Source organism: Gobio gobio (assembly GCF_949357685.1).
Source record: "Gobio gobio genome assembly, chromosome: 12".
NCBI classification, from domain to species: domain Eukaryota; kingdom Metazoa; phylum Chordata; class Actinopteri; order Cypriniformes; family Gobionidae; genus Gobio; species Gobio gobio.
The window spans coordinates 1,637,740-1,660,895 of record NC_137105.1 but is presented as its reverse complement, the minus strand read 5'-3'; the positions used below and the strand labels follow the sequence as shown (position 1 = coordinate 1,660,895).

The 23,156-nt window shown below is 40.8% G+C and overlaps 1 protein-coding gene across 1 annotated transcript in view; it reads right to left on the bottom strand.

Moving 5' to 3' along the window:
- LOC307135627 (MAM domain-containing glycosylphosphatidylinositol anchor protein 2) overlaps positions 1 to 23,156 on the bottom strand; it is a gene marked incomplete at both ends in the record, with an annotated part of 254,854 nt that overhangs the window by 44,087 nt on the left and 187,611 nt on the right. Inside the window, one exon of the mRNA XM_079832200.1 lies at positions 8,720 to 8,989. Within this exon, the coding sequence (XP_079688326.1) occupies positions 8,720 to 8,989 (270 nt within the window). The remainder of the gene's footprint in view (positions 1 to 8,719; positions 8,990 to 23,156) is intronic.

The following is a 23,156-nucleotide window of genomic DNA, read 5'->3' as shown; positions in this document are numbered from 1 at the left end:
ATCATGCCACACATTTCTGTAGTGATTTTACAGTGAACATGTCAATTCTGTCATTGTTTACTCACTCTTAAGTCGGTCCAAACCTCAAAGGAAAGATGATGTGCCACAAAATAACACATCGGACCCCTTTGACTTTCATTATATGCATAAAAAAGTTCTCGAAATATCTTCTAAATGATGACATAATTTATATTTTTGGCTGAATTCGCCTTTTAACCCATTTAGACTTGAATCATGTACTAAGGACACAAAAACATCCATGCAGAAAATTCAGTTGCTGCCTTAAATATTTAAATTGGCTGTACTTAAATGATATTAAAGGGCTGATGAATTGAGAAATAAACTTTCCCTTGAGCCTTTGATATATAGAAGTTAATGGTGATATAAGAATATCCTGTAAGTTTCAGAGCTGAAAACGTCCTTGTTAGTCAAAGAAAAGCTTTTATTGACACCAGACCCAGAAAACGAGAGATCTCTGAATATGTCGACCAATGATGTCACAGGACGCAGAAGCTCCGCCTCAAGCCCCGCCCACCGACTCATGGAGCTAAACGGGTCGAGCAATAAACATGCGGCTCCATCTCACGTGTGTAAGACATTGCGTTTGTTCGCTTCATTTAACAACCGCGGATTCGTTTGTAAACAAGACACAGGTGGAGACTGGATCTGCAGAGAGATGGAGATTAAAACACAACGCTGTGCTTCTGATCCGACAGGAACGCTGAACACACTGATGTGAGGAAAACATGTGTTATATGTGTTAGTGTTGCACTGTTACAGATGGTTTGATATCTGTTGTTTACATACTGTGTGGTATTGGTTAATTCGGGATCAGACTCGAACTTGTAACGCCAGCTCGCAAAGACCAACGTCCCGGGGCTGTGTGTTTCAGACGGGCTATCATCGGCCTGCCGACGGGCTATAGTGTGTGTGTGTGTGTGTACGGTTTGCGGTTATATTCACTAATGATCAGGCGAAATGATACAGAAGTAGCATTCCAGTCAATGGCGGGTGATGAGAGATGAGAGTCCTGTGAGCGTTTCCCCAGACGCTTTCAAAACAATCCCCACATGTACTGAGAGGAGCTGAAGCTCATTAAAGGCCCCCTGAAATCAAAATTGAAGTTTTCTAGCTTTTAGTGTGATTATGTTAGCCTTAAGGTTATCAATAAGCTGGTGTGCACCAAAACAATGACAAAATTCGCATTTAGGAGATATAAGCATTCAAAATTTACAGTCTCTCTCTTCCGTTAAAATGGATCACAGATTTTGATGACATCATCGCAGACTTCATCTTCTCATCACATCTTCTGTCCAATCAAATGCTCTCTAGAATCTGAAGCGCCCGCCCCCTACACTATAAATAGACGCTGAAGGGCTGAAATCGGTCAGTTGTTCACGCATTTACTATTTTCTACATAGTGAATGGCACAGCGCACTATAAACGCGATAGGAAACGATTCAGACTGTAAATATGCTTTCAGTTGAGGCGAATAAAGTCTGGTTTCCACGTTACTTCCACGCGCACACACATAGTCTTGACCAGGGGTCCTCCAGAAGGTTCTAAGGGGTCCCCAGAAAATTTCTGAAAATAAAAAGACAAAGCAAACATGGATAAAGTCGAACTAATATTCTAACTGTTTCATTTGTAAACGTTTCTCTCCTTTCTTGCCATATACATACTTTCCAGAATTGTATGTTTGCTTTCTCGCTTCGCTATTGGCTGTTTCAAAAAAGGGGAGGAGCTGCTAACAGCTGGAGCCGTTTCAGGGGAAATTACGTCAACACATCGAATAATGCTGCGCGTTTTACGACACTTCAATGGGCCTTTAAATATGCAAATCTGATCCAATCACAGCAGTGGGCGTTTACTTCCAAGTCTTCAGTGCGGCACGCCCATCAAAACCCAGCGTTTTTCAGAGAGCCTCAAAACCAGGGCAGAAAATAGCCTATTACTGATTCATGATGAGCTTTCTGAATGTAAAACCACACGAACATCATAAGTTGACCTCAGACAACAGGATAAAAAAATTAAAAAGCCAGTTCACTTGAGGCAAAAAGAGAGAAATATATGAGAAATAAAAGCTTTTTGATGTAAAAATTACTCAATATAGTCGCACTTAGGAATGCAGCGTGTGTGAACCACCCCTTATAAGGGAGAGCTGAGAAAAAAGTTTTACAGAAATAAAGTCATAAAAGGCTTAAAATAAGTGAAATCTGTAGCATAAACCAGCAAAAAGAGGAAATATGCTCAGTAACATATGTAGAAAAGATTTAGAGAGAAAATAAATGTATTTAAGAGATAGATCGAGTTTTTCCTCAACAACTGAGTGCAAACTGGCATACAAATCTGCCTCCATTTTGTTAGCAACGCCCAACTTCCAACGATCCAATCAATTCCCGAAGGACGAAGTCAAGCCCCGCCCTATATTTTTTCTAATTTCGGAAGCCATTTCACTCGGATATACACTCACCTAAAGGATTATTAGGAACACACACTAATACTGTGTTTGACCCCCTTTGGCCTTCAGAACTGCCTTAATTCTACGTGGCATTGACTCAACAAGCTGCTGAAAGCATTCTTTAGAAATGTTGGCCATATTGATAGGAGAGCATCTTGCAGTTGATGGAGATTTGTGGGATGCACATCCAGGGCACGAAGCTCCCGTTCCACCACATCCCAAAGATGCTCTATTGGGTTGAGATCTGGAGACTGTGGGGCCATTTTAGTCCAGTGAACTCATTGTCATGTTCAAGAAACCAGTTTGAAATGATTGGAGCTTTGTGACGGTGCATTATCCTGCTGGAAGTAGCCATCAGAGGATGGGGACATGGTGCTCATAAAGGGATGGACATGGGCAGAAACAATGCTCAGGTAGGCCGTGGCATTTAAACCATGCCCAATTGGCACTAAGGGGCCTAAAGTGTGCCAAGAAAACATCCCCCACACCATTACACCACCACCACCAGCCTGCACAGTGGGAACAAGGCATGATGGATCCATGTTCTCATTCTGTTTACGCCAAATCCAGACTCATCAGACCAGGCAACATTTTTCCAGTCTTCAACTGTCCAATTTTGGTGAGCTGGTGCAAATTGTCGCCTCTTTTTCCTCTTTGTAGTGGAGATGAGTGGTACCCGGTGGGGTCTTCTGCTGTTGTAGCTCATCCTCCTCAAGGTTGTGTGTGTTGTGGCTTCACAAATGCTTTGCTGCAGACCTCGGTTGTAACGAGTGGTTATTTCAGTCAAAGTTGCTCTTCTATCAGCTTGAATCAGTCGGCCCATGACCTCTGACCTCGAGCATCAACAAGGCATTTTCTCCCACAGGACTGCCGCATACTGGATGCTTTTCCCTTTTCACACCATTCTTTGTAAACCCTAGAAATGGTTGTGTGTGAAAATCCCAGTAACTGAGCAGATTGTGAAATACTCAGACCGGCCCGTCTGGCACCAACAACCATGCCACACTCAAAATTGCTTAAATCTCCTTTCTATCCCATTCCGACATTCAGTGTGGAGTTCAGGAGATTGTCTTGACCAGGACCACACCCCTAAATGCACTGAAGACACTGCCATGTGATTGGTTGATTAGATAATTGCATTAATGAGAAATTGAACAGGTGTTTCTAATAATCCTTTAGGTGAGTGTACGTCACAATAATAAATGATTTTGATTTGTTGTTGCTCTCAAACTGATTTACCTGCAGAGAGAGTTCTGTCCAATGGAATGCTCACTGGCTCTGAATGGGTTAAATAAATATATCAATATATTGATCATCAAAAATATGCCATTTTTTATTGACTGTAGTTGATTAAAGTCGTTGTGTCTTGAATCCTGAAGCGGCAGATGTCCACCCAGCCGGCGTCTCAGCTCTGGCCCGATGCCGGATCTGGCTTTAAACGGTCCGGGATATAAATCTCCATCTAGAGAAGATCTGAGCCAAGCCACAGGATATCCAGAACATCTCTGAACGACACCTGGAGAAGATCCTTCAGATCAGGGAGGGATTTATAATATTAACCTTGGATATATAGCAGTGATAATGGATCTATCTATAATGCGAAAAGTGCTGGGCCTGAGCTCAGGTGTTCAACCCTTCATGGCCACAGGTGTGTAACTCCAGCTCTAGGCCTGCAGACGCTTCTACACACATTAGTGAGAGAATGGGCCGCTCTCAGGAGTGTGTGTGTGTGTGTGTGTGTGTGTTCGCTTCTACACACATTAGTGAGAGAATTGGCCGCTCTCAGTAGCTCAGTGTAACTATAAATGTTATCAGTCTGCACAAATCCTGATCAACATGATTGCTTGCTACAGTTAGGCCGCAGAAAATCACAGAGAGCGGGGTCAGCGCATGCTGAGGGTCACAGAGCGGGGTCAGCACATGCTGAGGGTCACAGAGCGGGGTCAGCACATGCTGAGGGTCACAGAGCGGGGTCAGCGCATGCTGAGGGTCACAGAGAGGGGTCAGCGCATGCTGAGGGTCACAGAGCGGTGTCAGCGAATGATGAGGGTCACAGAGCGGGGTCAGCACATGCTGAGGGTCACAGAGAGGGGTCAGCGCATGCTGAGGGTCACAGAGCGGGGTCAGCACAGGCTGAGGGCCACAGAGCGGGGTCAGCGCATGCTGAGGGCCACAGAGCGGGGTCAGCACATGCTGAGGGTCACAGAGAGGGGTCAGCGCATGATGAGGGTCACAGAGAGGGGTCAGCGCATGCTGAGGGTCACATAGCGGGGTCAGCGCATGCTGAGGGACACAGAGCGGGGTCAGCGCATGCTGAGGGTCACAGAGCGGGGTCAGCGCATGCTGAGGGTCACAGAGAGGGGTCAGCACATGCTGAGGGTCACAGAGAGGGGTCAGCGCATGCTGAGGGTCACAGAGCGGGGTCAGCGCATGCTGAGGGTCACAGAGAGGGGTCAGCGCATGCTGAGGGTCACAGAGCGGTGTCAGCGAATGATGAGGGTCACAGAGAGGGGTCAGCACATGCTGAGGGTCACAGAGAGGGGTCAGCGCATGCTGAGGGTCACAGAGCGGGGTCACCACATGCTGAGGGTCACAGAGCGGGGTCAGCACATGCTGAGGGCCACAGAGCGGGGTCAGCACATGCTGAGGGTCACAGAGCGGGGTCAGCACATGCTGAGGGCCACAGAGCGGGGTCACCACATGCTGAGGGTCACAGAGCGGGGTCAGCACATGCTGAGGGCCACAGAGCGGGGTCAGCGCATGCTGAGGGTCACAGAGCGGGGTCACCACATGCTGAGGGTCACAGAGCGGGGTCAGCACATGCTGAGGGCCACAGAGCGGGGTCAGCACATGCTGAGGGCCACAGAGCGGGGTCAGCACATGCTGAGGGTCACAGAGAGGGGTCAGCACATGCTGAGGGTCACAGAGCGGGGTCAGCACATGCTGAGGGCCACAGAGCGGGATCAGCACATGCTGAGGGCCACAGAGCGGGGTCAGCACATGCTGAGGGTCACAGAGAGGGGTCAGCACATGATGAGGGTCACATAGCGGGGTCAGCACATGCTGAGGGACACAGAGCGGGGTCAGCGCATGCTGAGGGTCACAGAGCGGGGTCAGCGCATGCTGAGGGTCACAGAGAGGGGTCAGCACATGCTGAGGGTCACAGAGAGGGGTCAGCGCATGCTGAGGGTCACAGAGCGGGGTCAGCACATGCTGAGGGCCACAGAGCGGGGTCAGCACATGCTGAGGGTCACAGAGTGGGGTCAGCACATGCTGAGGGTCACAGAGCAGGGTCAGCGCATGCTGAGGGCCACAGAGCGGGGTCAGCACATGCTGAGGGTCACAGAGCGGGGTCAGCACATGCTGAGGGTCACAGAGCGGGGTCAGCGCATGCTGAGGGTCACAGAGCGGGGTCAGCACATGCTGAGGGTCACAGAAGTCGCCAACTTTCTGCAGAGTCAAGAACTCTAAACTCTCTAAACCTCTAAACTTCTGTGGCCTTCAGATGAGCTCAAGAACAGTGTGTAGAGCTTCATAGAATGGGTTTCCATGGCCGAGCAGCTCATCCAAGCCTTACAGCACCAAAACGTGGGATACAGTGGGGTAAAGCGAGCCGCCACTGGACTCTAGAGCAATAGTGACCAATCCCGCTTCTCTGTCTGATAATCCCATGGACGAGTCTGGGTTTGGCGGTTGCCATGAGAACGGGACTTGCCTGACTGCATTGTGCCAAGTGTCACAATGTCCAATCTGTCTGTCTGTCTGTCTGTCTGTCTGTCTGTCTGTCTGTCTATCTATCTATCTATCTATCTATCTGTCTGTCTGTCTATCTATCTATCATCTCTACATCTATCTATCTATCTATCTATCTATCTATCTATCTATCTATCTATCTATCTATCTATCTATCTATCTATCTATCTATCTATCTATCTATCTATCCATCCATCCATCCATCCATCCATCCATCCATCCATCCATATCTGTCTGTCTGTCTGTCTGTCTGTCTGTCTGTCTATCATCTATCTATCTATCTATCTATCTATCTATCTATCTATCTATCTATCTATCTATCTATCTATCTATCTATCTATCTATCTGTCTGTCTGTCTGTCTGTCTGTCTGTCTGTCTATCTATCTATCTAGCTGTCTGTCTGTCTGTCTGTCTGTCTGTCTATCTATCTAGCTGTCTGTCTGTCTGTCTATCTATCTATCTAGCTGTCTGTCTGTCTGTCTGTCTATCTATCTAGCTGTCTGTCTGTCTGTCTGTCTGTCTGTCTGTCTGTCTGTCTATCTATCTATCTATCTATCTATCTGCTATCTATCTATCTATCGTTCTATCGTTCTATCGTTCTATCTATCGTTCTATATACCATTCTATCGTTCTATCTATTATTCTATATACCGTTCTATCGTTCTATCTATCGCAGTGTTTTTGGATCTACAGAGGTCGGAGTAAATGAATCGTTTCTGATATGTGTCACAGCAAGAACAAACCCAGACCCATTACACCAGCAGAGTCCAGCAGAGTCCAGCAGAGATCCCTCTGGGAGGATCCGGGTCCAGATCCGAGGATAACCAGGAGCTGGATCGCCGCTCTCTCAGGACTTTGGCAGCCGAGCGACTGAGCAGATGGCAGAAATGGCAGAGCGCTGAGGGAGAGATGATGTCTGAACGATTGGCACATTAGGCCCGAGAGCGAGTGAGTAAAGCACACAGCCGCAGGGCTGGAGGAGAGATCCGCTCCACACACACATCTACACTGAACTACACCACAGAGAGGCCAATCGACCCGGCCCTGATCCTGCCGGATATCAGACATCAGTCCTCAACTCTTCCCTTCATATGCTCCTGACATGATCCAGCTCTGGATTTAACTCTCAAGAGGAGCCCAGAAGGAGTCGAGGTCGAGAGAAACACACGGGCTACATGACGAATGAGGAGGAGAGTGAACTGTCCCTTTAAGAGAAGCTGATCTTCAGCTCTGCTGCGTCTGCTGGGTTTAAATACAGACTGTAGTTTAATGCAAATTTCTTCAGCCTCATTTTACCAATTATTTTGTCGTTTATGAAGGAAACACCATCTGGAAGACGGGATTTGCTCAATTACTGGTCGAAACAAGAAACGCAAAACTCAACACAAACATACAGAAGGAGAGAAAATAATCTATCCTTTAATCTATCTATCCATCTATACATTTATCGTTCCATCCATCCATCTATCCGCCTATTGTTCCATCCATCCATCCATCCATCCATCTATTAATCCGTCTATTTATCTGTCTGTCTATCTATCCTTCCATCGTTCCATCCATTCATCATATCTATCTATCTATCTATCTATCTATCTATCTATCTATCTATCTATCTATCTATCTATCTATCTATCTATCTATCTATCTATCTATCCATCTATCCATCTATCTATCCGTTCATCATTCCATCCATCCATCCATCCATGACATTATAAATCCCGCCCACTCAAGGTGAGGCTATAAAAGCACTGTGCAAAAATGTTAGTGATTTAGTAACTCTAAGTAGGAACACTTGAGCATGACCCGGAGTGTGGAGCGATGAGTAAGGAGTGTGGAGTGTGGAGTGTGGAGCGATGAGTAAGGAGTGTGGAGTGTGGAGCGAGGAGTGTGGAGTGTGGAGTGTGGAGTGTGGAGCGAGGAGTGTGGAGTGTGGAGTGTGGAGTGTGGAGCGAGGAGTGTGGAGTGTGGAGTGATGAGTAAGGAGTGTGGAGTGTGGAGCGAGGAGTGTGGAGTGTGGAGCGAGGAGTGTGGAGTGTGGAGTGTGGAGTGATGAGTAAGGAGTGTGGAGTGTGGAGCGAGGAGTGTGGAGTGTGGAGTGTGGAGTGTGGAGCGAGGAGTGTGGAGTGTGGAGCGATGAGTGTGGAGTGTGGAGTGTGGAGTGATGAGTAAGGAGTGTGGAGTGTGGAGCGATGAGTAAGGAGTGTGGAGTGTGGAGCGAGGAGTGTGGAGTGTGGAGTGTGGAGTGATGAGTAAGGAGTGTGGAGTGTGGAGTGTGGAGCGAGGAGTGTGGAGTGTGGAGTGTGGAGTGATGAGTAAGGAGTGTGGAGTGTGGAGCGAGGAGTGTGGAGTGTGGAGTGTGGAGCGAGGAGTGTGGAGTGTGGAGTGTGGAGTGATGAGTAAGGAGTGTGGAGTGTGGAGCGATGAGTAAGGAGTGTGGAGTGTGGAGCGAGGAGTGTGGAGTGTGGAGTGTGGAGTGTGGAGTGTGGTACAGTGCGGAGTCTCACCGGTGACCAGGAAGGTGCAGCGTCCCGGCCCCACCTCATTGATGATGTCACAGGTGTACTCGCCGTAGCCCTCTCTGGCGAGGCTGCGTATGGTGTAGTCTGTCTCGTCCCGTGAGTCGAAGTGTCCAGCGTGGAGCAGTCGTGAGCCCAGCCTCCACTCGTACCGCAACACGCGTGACGGATGCGCCCGCAGAACACGGCAGTTCAAGGCCACCGTCCGACCCAGACCCTGGCGGACCTCCTGCCACCCCGGTTCCACCGCTGGAGGGTCTGTGCGGAGACACAATCACACATCAACATTACTAGCGCTCATATGCTAAAAACATGCTTTTGAAGTTGAAAATAAGGATTATTGAAGCATGTTTTATGGTAAGGGTTGAGTTAGTTAGTAGTGTGTTGAAACTGGTGGTGATGGTAAGGGGCGGGCCTGGTTGAGTTAGTTAGTAGTGTGTTGAAACTGGTGGTTATGGTAAGGGGCGGGCCTGGTTGAGTTAGTTAGTAGTGTGTTGAAACTGGTGGTTATGGTAAGGGGCGGGGCCTGGTTGAGTTAGTTAGTAGTGTGTTGAAACTGGTGGTTATGGTAAGGGGCGGGGCCTGGTTGAGTTAGTTAGTAGTGTGTTGAAACTGGTGGTTATGGTAAGGGGCGGGCCTGGTTGAGTTAGTTAGTAGTGTGTTGAAACTGGTGGTTATGGTAAGGGGCGGGCCTGGTTGAGTTAGTTAGTAGTGTGTTGAAACTGGTGGTTATGGTAAGGGGCGGGCCTGGTTGAGTTAGTTAGTAGTGTGTTGAAACTGGTGGTTATGGTAAGGGGCGGGGCCTGGTTGAGTTAGTTAGTAGTGTGTTGAAACTGGTGGTTATGGTAAGGGGTGGGGTCTGGTTGAGTTAGTTAGTAGTGTGTTGAAACTGGTGGTTATGGTAAGGGGCGGGACATTTCCCAAACACACTGGAAGACTAATCACAACACACTGCTCCAGCCGACCAATCAGAGCACAGTGTGCTTTTCAGAAGGAGAGACAGGAAGTAAACAGAGCGTTACTGACAGACTGGGAAGAGAGGAGCCGCAACAATGGAGAACATGAGGAAATAATCAACACTCAAGCAGGAAAACCTGCTCTAGTAGAGTCAGAAACACATGATATGATCTCTTTAACATCCTCTAGACTGGATTCTGCTCGTCATATTAGATAAACGCAAAACATTTCTACCACACGTGTAATAATGTCATACAGACAGAGAGACTGATGCTGCATTGAAAGAAAGCCTGTAAATAAGATTTTTCATTTCAAATTGCAGAAATTAATTTTTCCGATATCAGTTAACGCCACATAAAGAGTGTTTAAAGCAGCGCCGGAGGACAAGATGAATACCGGAGCACTTAATCTGAGAGGTCGTGTTGATCCGCCTCCTCCACATTCACTTGACGGAGAATAAAGAAAAACCATTTTAATGAGCGCCGGGTGCGAAAGGCTAAACTAAACACATCTCAGGGCATCTGGCACACACACACACACACACACACACACACACTGAGCAAACCAAAACAAAAGGTACAAATAAAGTAAAGAGAAGCAGCTGCAATGAGTCAGAGGAGGACCAAACACATGTAGGAGTTTTTCTTGATGTAATGAAATGGTTTGTATTTGCTTTCAGAAAAAACGGCTTACAAGGACGACGCTTTTCCCGAAACGAGCGATGCGTCGGCCGGATGCACGACGGGTCTCTGCATTAGAGCCGTTTGCTGTGGTTTATAATGGTCTGGTGTGTTCGCTCTCTTACGGACTCAAGGCTAAATTGAGGCAAATGCGGTTGAATCTCTCGGGAAACGCAGTTACATAAAGAGCATCTGCGGCCCGACATCACGAGCATCAGCTTCTGCTCATACATCAGTAAATACATCAACACTGTCAAGAAGAAGATTCGTCACCGCTGTACATCAAACAAACAACATCGGGAGAAAACACTGCCAGGGTCATGACTTTTGAGCTGATGATTAATTGTCATACAAATATTTGAGTTTCGGTTTTGTTCATGATACTTATGGAGACTTCACAAACCTTTATAATAATAATAATAATAAAATAAATACATAAATAAATAATAATAATAAAACAAATACATACATAAATAATAATAATAAAATAAATAAAAAAGAACGAAATAAAATAAAATATAACGCAGCCTCATGAAACTCACAAAACTTCATAATAATATATATATATATTAGGGCTGTCAAAAGATTAATCGCATCCAAAATAAAAGTTTGTGTTTACATAATATATGTGTGTGTACTCTGTTAATTATTATTTATATATTAATACACACACATTCATGTATATATTTAAGAAATATTTGCATGTATATACTGTATATACATTTATATAATTTATATTATATATAAATATAAATATTTTATATATAAATATAATATTTTTTTCTTAAATATATAGATGCTTGTGTGTGTATTTATATATAAATAATAATTAACAGAGTACACACACATATATAATGAAAACAAAAACTTTTATTTTGGATGCGATTAATCGCGATTAATCTTTTGACAGCCCTAAATAATATATAATATAACATAATATTATATTATAAATATAAAATAATATAATATAATAAATATAACCTTTTTAATATAATAAAATAAAGAAAAAATAATACAATAAAGTAAAAATAATAAAATAAAATAAAGAAAAAAATTATAGAATAGAATAAAATTAAATTAAAATGAATAAAAAATAATACAAATTATTAAAATAAATAAAATATTATAAAATAAAATTTAATTTAACGCAGTTTCATGAAACTCACAAAACTTCATAATAATATATAATATAATATAATATAATATAATATAATATAATATAATATAATATAATTAATATAATATAATATAATATAATATAATATAATATAATATAATATAATATAAAATAATATAATATAAAATAATATAATATAATATAATATAATATAATATAATTAATATAATATAATATAATATAATATAATATAATATAATATAATATAATATAATATAATATAATATAATATAATTAATATAATATAATATAATATAATATTATATAATATAATATAATTAATATAATATAATATAATATAATATAAAATAATATAATATAATATAAAATAAAATAATATAATATAATATAATATAATATAATATAATATAATATAATATAATATAATATAATGAAACTCACAAACCTTTATAATAAAATAACATAAATAAATAAAAATAAAATAGAATAAAATAAAATAAAATAAAAATTGATAAAATAAAATGAATAACAATTATAAAAATAAAAGAAATAAAAAATAATAAAATAAAAGAGATATAAATCACCGTGTGGATGTTTTCTGTCCCGTTGAATGATCTTCCCGCTCAATATCTTAAGACTTCGGATGAAATGTACAGCTCTGACTCTGAGGTTTGAGAAGGAATAATCTGGACTGAAGGTGCTGAAGGTTCACCTGCACAAAACTCTCTTCTGTTTATCAAGTGCTTTCTGACAGGTGTCAATCAATCAATCCAGTGCAGATCATGCAGCGCTCCTTCCGTCAATCGCTTTCTTCCAAACACACCAGAGCAGAAAAACACCCGTCCATATGGCAAAGAGTCAACTCAACTAACACACATGCAGAGATTTAACACTGATCTACAAGAACACATGAAACACTGCAGAAACACCCAAAATCATCATCTTAATATCTCCACACACACTCATGGGAATCCTTCGGGTATAAGTAAACACACACTACAGCTTTCTCATCTATTTCAGATTTAATAATGATGCTCGAATAAAAATACCCATACCGATTACTGGCAGATCAAATTCAAATTCAAATTCAAAATTACTTTATTGGCATGAATGTAAATCATACAATATTGCCAAAGCTATGAATAAGTAATATATCAGTGTAATATCAGTGTATCCCTAATTGAAATACAACCTTACGTTAACATGAGACTAATAACAAATAAAATACAATCAATAATGATATAAAAAGGCTGTATTATTCATACAAACTGTGCTTACACTCTAAAAAATGCTGGGTTGTTTCAATCCAATTTTGGGTCAAATATGGACAAACCCAACTGTTGGGTTAAAAATGTAATTAAAAATATATTTGACCCAAAATTGGGTTAAAACAACCCAGCATTTTTTAGAGTGTAAAATCCACAAACTCTTTTCAATTTACAAATTAGTTTTAAGCAGATTAAATAAAGTTGTTTTTAGGACTTTTCTTGACTTTTTTGAAAATGTAAAATCTACTGTTGTTATTGGTCACTAAAATTAAAAATATGTTTAAGAAATTGGTAATTGTCATATAGTGTGAACTAAAATTAAATATAAATATTACAAGTAAATCTTGATTTAAAAAAAAAACAATGAAAATGTGTGAAATAAATTAAGTTATAAAAGTAAGTTATACAAACTTAAGTACTAAAATTATTACAATTTTAAATTTTAACACAAAAAAAGAAAATACTAATAAAAATTACAAAGAAAATAAAATTACAAAAAATTTAAATTTGATATATATAAAAATTAAATGAAAAAAAAAACTTGAAAATGTATAAATAAAAGCTATAATAGTGTACATATAATACTGATGAAAGCTGAATTGTCTGCAATATTATGTGTTTAAATTATTTAAAATAGATAATAAAATGACACACGTTAAATTATCTACACATAAAAACAAAACGTGCAATTACATACAATAAAGACATGATTTTAAACAACAGTACAATCCATTGAACACACTGAACTTTCGTCCCTCACAGCCTTAATTATTATTATTAAAGAAGTTACACCTAGCAACACCCTAGCAACAGAGCGCTCCACATACAGCAGACGAAACAGCAGCTTTCATTGCTCATTACAGGATGAAATCATCAAAGTGCGTCTTCTATTCAAACACAGACAGCATTAATGTGAACGCTTGCATTAGCAGATGTGTTTCTGCTCCACTCAGAGCCATTACTGAGCAGCTGCAACTGTGTGTTTCATAACCGGCTGCTGTTTGTGTGTCGCACGCGAGTCGAGTTCAACCAAACACATATTTTCATTTACGCAAACACCTCAGATCCCTTCGGTCTGCTTCTAATCATGTTTATTTATTACTCTCCTGATGTAGTTCTGGAGCCGTGAGTCATGTGACGTGTGGAGAGCTGAACCCAGTAAACACTCTGTGGATCAAACACTGCAGCACGACTGCCTACTTCATGTTAACAGTGCTTGCTCACCCTAGCAACCACATACTGTAGCAACACCCAGAACACCCTAGCAACAATATACTGTAACAACACTCAGAACACCCTAGCAACCCCATACTGTAGCAACATTCAGAATACCCTAGCAACCACATACTGTAGCAACACCCAGAACACCCTAGCAACAATATACTGTAACAACACTCAGAACACCCTAGCAACCCCATATTGTAGCAACATTCAGAAAACCCTAGCAACCCCATACTGTAGCAACATTCAGAACACCCTAGCAACCCCATACTGTAGCAACATTCTAAAAACACTCAGAACACCCTAGCAACCCCATACTGTAGCAACACTCAGAACACCCTAGCAACCACATACTGTAGCAACACTCAGAACACCCTAGCAACCACATACTGTAGCAACACTCAGAACACCCTAGCAACCACATACTGTAGCAACACTCAGAACACCCTAGCAACCACATACTGTAGCAACACTCAGAACACCCTAGCAACCACATACTGTAGCAACATTCTAAAAACACTCAGAACACCCTAGCAACCCCATACTGTAGCAACACTCAGAACACCATAACAACCACATACTGTAGCAACACTCAGAACACCCTACCAACCACATACTGTAGCAACATTCTAAAAACACTCAGAACACCCTAGCAACCCCATACTGTAGCAACACTCAGAACACCCTAGCAACCACATACTGTAGCAACACTCAGAACACCCTAGCAACCACATACTGTAGCAACACTCTAAAAACACTCAGAACACCCTAGCAACCCCATACTGTAGCAACACTCAGAACACCCTAGCAACCACATACTGTAGCAACACTCAGAACACCCTAGCAACCACATACTGTAGCAACATTCTAAAAACACTCAGAACACCCTAGCAACCCCATACTGTAGCAACACTCAGAACACCCTAGCAACCACATACTGTAGCAACACTCAGAACACCCTAGCAACCACATACTGTAGCAACATTCTAAAAACACTCAGAACACCCTAGCAACCCCATACTGTAGTAACACTCAGAACACCCTAGCAACCTCATACTGTAGCAACATTCTAAAAACACTCAGAACACCCTAGCAACCACATACTGTAGCTACATTCTAAAAACACTCAGAAAACCCTAGCAACCACATACTGTAGCAACATTATAAAAACAACCCAGAACACCCTAGCAACCACATATTGTAGCAACATTCTAAAAACACTCAGAACACCCTAGCAACCACATACTGTAGCAACATTCTAAAAACACTCAGAACACCCTAGAAACCACATACTGTAGCAACATTCTAAAAACACCCAGAACACCCTAGCAACCCCATACTGTAGCAACATTCTAAAAACACTCAGAACACCCTAGCAACCCCATACTGTAGCAACATTCTAAAAACACCCAGAACACCCTAGCAACCACATACTGTAGCAACATTCTAAAAACACCCAGAACACCCTAGCAACCACATACTGTAGCAACATTCTAAAAACACCAGAACACCCTAGCAACCCCATATTGTAGCAACATTCTAAAAACACCAGAACACCCTAGCAACCCCACACTGTAGCAACATTCTAAAAAAACAGAACACCCTAGCAACCTCATACTGTAGCAACATTCTAAAAACACCCAGAACACCCTAGCAACCCCATACCCTAGCAACATTCTAAAAACACCCAGAACACCCTAGAAACCCCATACCGTAGCAACATTCTAAAAACACTCAGAACACCCTAGCAACCACATACTGTAGCAACATTCTAAAAACACTCAAAACATCCTAGCAACCACATACTGTAGCAACATTCTAAAAACACCCAGAACACCCTAGCAACCACATACTGTAGCAACATTCTAAAAAAAACCCAGAACACCCGAGTAACCCCATACCGTAGCAACATTCTAAAAACACCCAGAACACCTTAGCAACCACATACTGTAACAGCATTCTAAAAACACTCAGAACACCCTAGCAACCCCATACTGTGGCAACATTCTAAAAACACTCAGAATACCCTAGCAACCACATACTGTAGCAACATTCTAAAAACACCCAGAACACCCTAGCAACCACATACTGTAGCAACATTCTATAAACACTCAGAACACCCTAGCAACCACATACTGTAGCAACATTCTAAAAACACTCAGAACACCCTAGCAACCAAATACTGTAGCAACATTCTAAAAACACTCAGAACACCCTAGCAACCCCATACTGTAGCAAAATTCTAAAAACACCCAGAACACCCTAGCAACCCATACTGTAGCAACATTCTAAAAACACTCAGAACACCCTAGCAACCACATACTGTAGCAACATTCTAAAAACACCCAGAACACCCTAGCAACCCATACTGTAGCAACATTCTAAAAACACTCAGAACACCCTAGCAACCACATACTGTAGCAACATTCTAAAAACACTCAGAACACCCTAGCAACCACATCCTGTAGCAACATTCTAAAAAAAACCCAGAACACCCTAGCAACCACATACTGTAGCAACATTCTAAAAACACTCAGAATACCCTAGCAACCCCATACTGTAGCAACATTCTAAAAACACTCAGAACACCCTAGCAACCACATACTGTAGCAACATTCTAAAAACACCCAGAACACCCTAGCAACCACATACTGTAGCAACATTCTAAAAACACCAGAACACCCTAGCAACCCCATATTGTAGCAACATTCTAAAAACACCAGAACACCCTAGCAACCCCACACTGTAGCAACATTCTAAAAAAACAGAACACCCTAGCAACCTCATACTGTAGCAACATTCTAAAAACACCCAGAACACCCTAGCAACCCCATACCCTAGCAACATTCTAAAAACACCCAGAACACCCTAGAAACCCCATACCGTAGCAACATTCTAAAAACACTCAGAACACCCTAGCAACCACATACTGTAGCAACATTCTAAAAACACTCAAAACATCCTAGCAACCACATACTGTAGCAGCATTCTAAAAACACCCAGAACACCCTAGCAACCCCATACCCTAGCAACATTCTAAAAACACCCAGAACACCCTAGAAACCCCATACCGTAGCAACATTCTAAAAACACTCAGAACACCCTAGCAACCACATACTGTAGCAACATTCTAAAAACACCCAGAACACCTTAGCAACCACATACTGTAGCAGCATTCTAAAAACACTCAGAACACCCTAGCAACCACATACTGTAGCAACATTCTAAAAAAACTCAGAACACCCTAGCAACCCCATACTGTGGCAACATTCTAAAAACACTCAGAATACCCTAGCAACCACATACTGTAGCAACATTCTAAAAACACCCAGAACACCCTAGCAACCACATACTGTAGCAACATTCTATAAACACTCAGAACACCCTAGCAACCACATACTGTAGCAACATTCTAAAAACACTCAGAACACCCTAGCAACCAAATACTGTAGCAACATTCTAAAAACACTCAGAACACCCTAGCAACCCCATACTGTAGCAAAATTCTAAAAACACCCAGAACACCCTAGCAACCCATACTGTAGCAACATTCTAAAAAAAAAACAGAACACCCTAGCAACCACATACTGTAGCAACATTCTAAAAACACCCAGAACACCCTAGCAACCACATACTGTAGCAACATTCTAAAAAAAAAACAGAATACCCTAGCAACCACATACTGTAGCAACATTCTAAAAAAAACCCAGAACACCCTAGCAACCCCATACTGTAGCAACATTCTAAAAAAAACCCAGAACACCCTAGCAACCCCATACTGTAGCAACATTCTAAAAACACTCAGAACATCCTAGCAACCCCATACTGTAGCAACATTCTAAAAACACTCAGAACATCCTAGCAACCACATACTGTAGCAACATTCTAAAAACACTCAGAATACCCTAGCAACCCCATACTGTAGCAACATTCTAAAAACACTCAGAATACCCTAGCAACCCCATACTGTAGCAACATTCTAAAAACACTCAGAACACCCTAGCAACCCCATACTGTAGCAACATTCTAAAAACACTCAGAACACCCTAGCAACCAAATACTGTAGCAACATTCTAAAAACACTTAGAACACCCTAGCAACCCCATACTGTAGCAACATTCTAAAAACACTCAGAACACCCTAGCAACCCCATACTGTAGCAACATTCTAAAAACACTCAGAACACCCTAGCAACCAAATACTGTAGCAACATTCTAAAAACACTCAGAACACCCTAGCAACCAAATACTGTAGCAACATTCTAAAAACACTCAGAACACCCTAGCAACCACATACTGTAGCAACATTGGATTTAGATGTGGTAAAATATGTTGATGCTGACACTTTAGAAAGTTTCAACATACCACATATTACCAAAAATTTGCAGAGCACAACCAGCACACAATCGATCCCAAGATGTATAACTTGCAATTGCGAGAATTGTGAGATAATTGTGATACCCTTTTTGTCTTTTATTCCATGTTAAATGGCTCACTGGGATGTTTGTGAAGTGATGATTAATTTAGTCAGTAGTTGGTTAAACCCCAGCACACAGATGTATGCAGCATAGATCACGCTTAGAGTCCTTATGCAGCATCATTGCACCGAATCTCTGAAAATGAAAAAATAATTTGACAAAACTGCTCGACAAATTCAAGATTCCACGAAAAACTGCAGACAGTTCTCTCGCGTCCTTCGACACATCATGAAAACAGTAGGGATGCATTCTGAGTGTGCAATGCAGCATGAAGAATACACAAGCGTAATGCTTTAACACTCAAGAAAAGCCATTCTCATCGCATTCACACATTCTCCTCAATGGCGCACCAGAGACACTTTATCTCTCAGCGTGATTTCACACCACAAACACAATGACGGCGCGTCCTCCAGCACCTCCTCCTCCTCCCTGAAGACTTCAGATTCTACTTCAAATCAAACGAGTTTAACCGTGCATACATTAACCGACTGCTAACTAAAAGTTAAAATGTGTTTTTTTTGAACGGGTACAGCCGCCTCACTCCTGTCAGCCATCCGTTATTATATCTCTGAAGAGCATCTCCGCCTTCAGCTGGAGTAATGGAGTTCGCTGCGACTCTCGAGCTGCTCCTTTCAGAAAGTACAGTATGTGTCCTTGAAAGCCAGCTTCTCTAAACACACATGGATATTCGGAGAAAATGGAAAGAGCTTGTGTGACTCATAGCTTGGCGGTTTCATTTTCAGGTTTTAATGGATGAGATCATGTGAGGTGTCTTGAGATTTATTAAGGGCGAGATTCAAAACACTGCCGGTAAAAATGTGTTTACTTGTACAAAAAAAAAAGAAAGAAACGGAACATTCAGCCAATCTCCATTTTAAATTTAGCAAGCAGCAATTAAAGGGACGGGCACAAAAAGACAAGATGAGTTATGGAGGGAGTATCAGACCAACTGCAATGTGCAACGAGTAATTAAAGACGTTTTAGATGATTTGAGTCAAACTTACTGAAAAATCTTCAATAGAGTCACTAGTAATATGATGAGTGCGTATCTGCAGTTTAATTTAAAGGGTTAGTTCACCCAAAAATGTAAATTGTGTCATTAATGACTGAGCCTCATGTGGTTGGACACCCGTCAGACCTCCGTTCATCTTCAGACACAAATGAAGATATTTTAGTGTAAATCTGATGCTCTGAAAGGCCTCCATTGGCTCAACTTTACACTCTCAAGACCCTTAAAAGACACTAAAGACTAAAGTTACAAAGTCCATCTCACTACAGCGGCTCTACAATAACTTTATGAAGACCAGAATAGTTTCTGTGCGCAAAAAAACCCTAAATAACGACTTATATAGTGATGACGATTTCAAAACACGGCATCATGAAGCTTCGAAGCGTTATGAATCAGAGAGTCGATTCAGCGGTTCGGAGCGTTATGAATCAGTGAGTCGATTCAGCGGTTCAGATCACCAAATTTCAGATTGCTCCGAACCGCTGAATCGACTCACTGATTCATAACGCTCTGAACCGCTGAATCGACTCACTGATTCATAACGCTTCGAAGCTTCATGATGCCGTGTTTTGAAATCGTCATCTCTATATCAGTCGTTATTTAGGGGTTTTTTGCGCACAGAAACTATTCTCGTCTTCATAAAGTTATTGTAGAGCCGCTGTAGTGAGATGGACTTTGTAACTTTAGTCTTTAGTGTCTTTTAAGGGTCTTGAGAGTGTAAAGTTGAGCCAATGGAGGCCTTTCAGAGCATCAGATTTACACTAAAATATCTTCATTTGTGTCTGAAGATGAACGGAGGTCTGACGGGTGTCCAACCACATGAGGCTCAGTCATTAATGACACAATTTACATTTTTGGGTGAACTAACCCTTTAAGATTTCTAAGACCATTATGAATTAAATTAAAGACCTACATCACGCAATAAAGAAAAACGTACAAAAGGAAATGTAGAATCACAAAATTACTTATTAAGTGTTAGTAAACTTGCACTTCCTCATAGCTCAATCCCACCAGGAATAATATACAAACACACTACCGGTCAAAAGTTTTTTCATATTTTTACAGAAGTCTCTTCTGCTCACCAAGGCTGCATTTATGTTATTAAAAATACGAAAAAGAGCTGTAATATTGTGAAATATTATTAAAATGTAAAATAACTGTTCTCTATGTGAATATATAGTAAAGTGTCATTTATTCCTGTGATCAAATCATCATTACTCCAGTCTTCAGTGTCACATGACCCTTCACTAATCACTCTCATATCTGATGATCAACACACATTTATGATTATTATCAGTGTTGAAAACATTTTTTTAGGATTCTTTGATGAATAGAAAGTTCTAAAGAACAGAATTTATCTGAAATAGAAAGTAAAAAAATGATTTCTGAAGGATTATGTGACTCTAAAGTCTGGAGTAATGATGCTGAAAATTCAGCTTTGAATCATATAAATAAACTGCATTTTAAAATATATTCAAATATAATTTTTTTTTTTAATTGTTAAAAACAGTTTTTGCTGTATTTTGGAGCAGAGGAGACTTCTTTAAAAACATTTAAAAAATCTTACCGTTCTCAAACTTTTGACCGGTAGTGTATATATATATATATAATTTTTTTGTGATTTTGTGGTGGTCATTTTCAGAAATGTGCTTTTTTTTTTTTTTTTCATAATTAGGATGCCACATTTACCATATCTTTATGTTAGATGCACAATAGTCACACATGGCAATAAAACAAACAAAATGCATGAATCTTGTTTGACAATAGGACAAATAAATAAAACTTAAATATACAGATAAAAACAGTGCTTTAAGTTTAAAAAACGACTCACAAATCTGGAACATTCAGCCAATCTCCATTTTAAATATAGCAAGCAGCAATTAAAGGGATGGGCACAAAAAGACAAGATGAGTTATGGAGGGAGTATCAGACCAACTGCAACGTGCAACGAGTAATTAAAGACGTTTTAGATGATTTGAGTCAAACTTACTGAAAAATCTTCAATAGAGTCACTGGTAATTTGATGAGTGCCCCAATATGTTATTTTAAAGGCTCCTGGTTTTGTTTTGGAGTCTCCTACAACAGGTCTACATTAGAGTTTAGATTCTCTGCCCGAGCCCGAACTTTTCCTATATTTTCCGCCACTATCCTATCGGGCTCTTAATCAAGCATTTGTGACTAATTATTAGCCTAATTGGGTGGGCAGAAAGCTATGCCATAATCAGAAATAATATACATATATATTTTTAGCAACATAACAGTGCGTTCGTTGTGAAATTGCTGACATGGATTGTCTTAAAATACGGTGAATAAGCTCAATTTGCCAGCTTTAGCTAGCTTGTAGTCTCAATAGGGTGAATTCAGGGGGATTGGGACACTTTTCCCGTGTTTTCCCACTTTTCATTCACGTAAATCGTGCCACAGAATGTCTATTTGCTTTGCATTGACTTAACATGTAAATCACTTGTGCAAAACGCTTCATTCGCGTCTGGTGTGAACGCACCATTAGAACTAATACTACAACTAAGAAACAAATGTGTAGAAAGTTGCACAAGTCCGGATTAGTCTAAAGATGCGTGTTAAACTCACTGCACACACAGTGATGGAGCGCAGTTGTTTTGAATTGTTTCGAATTGTTTCATTTAAAAGTGGACATTTCAAGCTCTCTATACACATATTTATCATGTCTGTGAGGCTGAGTTTGGGTTTATTTATGAGACATGTTCAAGAGCCATCGTGATTATAATCTGCTATAGTCTTTTTGCTTCTTATTTATTAAATCCAGGCAATTGGCTGATGAAACATTGATTAATATTAAGATACAATTTATACAAAACGAAATGCACTTTAAAGAAAGGCTTTCTACAATACAAAACTTAATGAAGTGGCCATCTAGTGGAAACAGCCCAAACTGTCTGCAGGGTGCTAGAGCTCACAGGGTCTGAGTTACACACTTTCAACAATGAATTTATAACCAAAAATTCAAAAAGCGCCTCTTTTTTGGGGGGGGGTTATTACAGCTCAATTTGGGTCGGCCAAATCCAGGCAGAAATCACCCCAAAATAAGAGGTTAAAGTTTGCAAAACAAAATACTCAAAATGTACTCAAAGTAGTAAGAACGACAGACAATCTGCATTAGTACCCACAGTTTTAGGCAATAGTGACCCACAGCTGATTACAGTATTATTTCAGTAAGACAGTAATAACGTGAGATAGCCGGTAAGTCAGAAACGTACAAAATATAAAACACACAAAACTATTATTTTAAACACCTGGTAGAAAATATATAAATCAATAATTATTCATATTTATATGTTGTGATTCTGGTCCAAATAAACTGGCAAGCGTTTTGCAAGTCCCATGTTGAACTCCTGAGGTTTGAGGAGCAGTCGTGAGTAAAATTACGTCAATGACTTGCGGATCCCACAGACTGTTGATGCTTTTAAATGTGCTTTTAAAACCCAACTTTTTAGCAGAGCTTTTGATTAATTTGTTACTTTAATTTTTCAGTTTTATTTATTCTTATTTATTTTTTAATAAAAAAAATATATATATTGTTTTAAATCTGTAGCACTTTGAGATTCTGTTTAATGTAAAGTGCGTTACAAATAAAATGTATAATTATTATTACTATTAAGTTATTTGCGGGCGGATGGTGTACAACAGAGGCGGGCA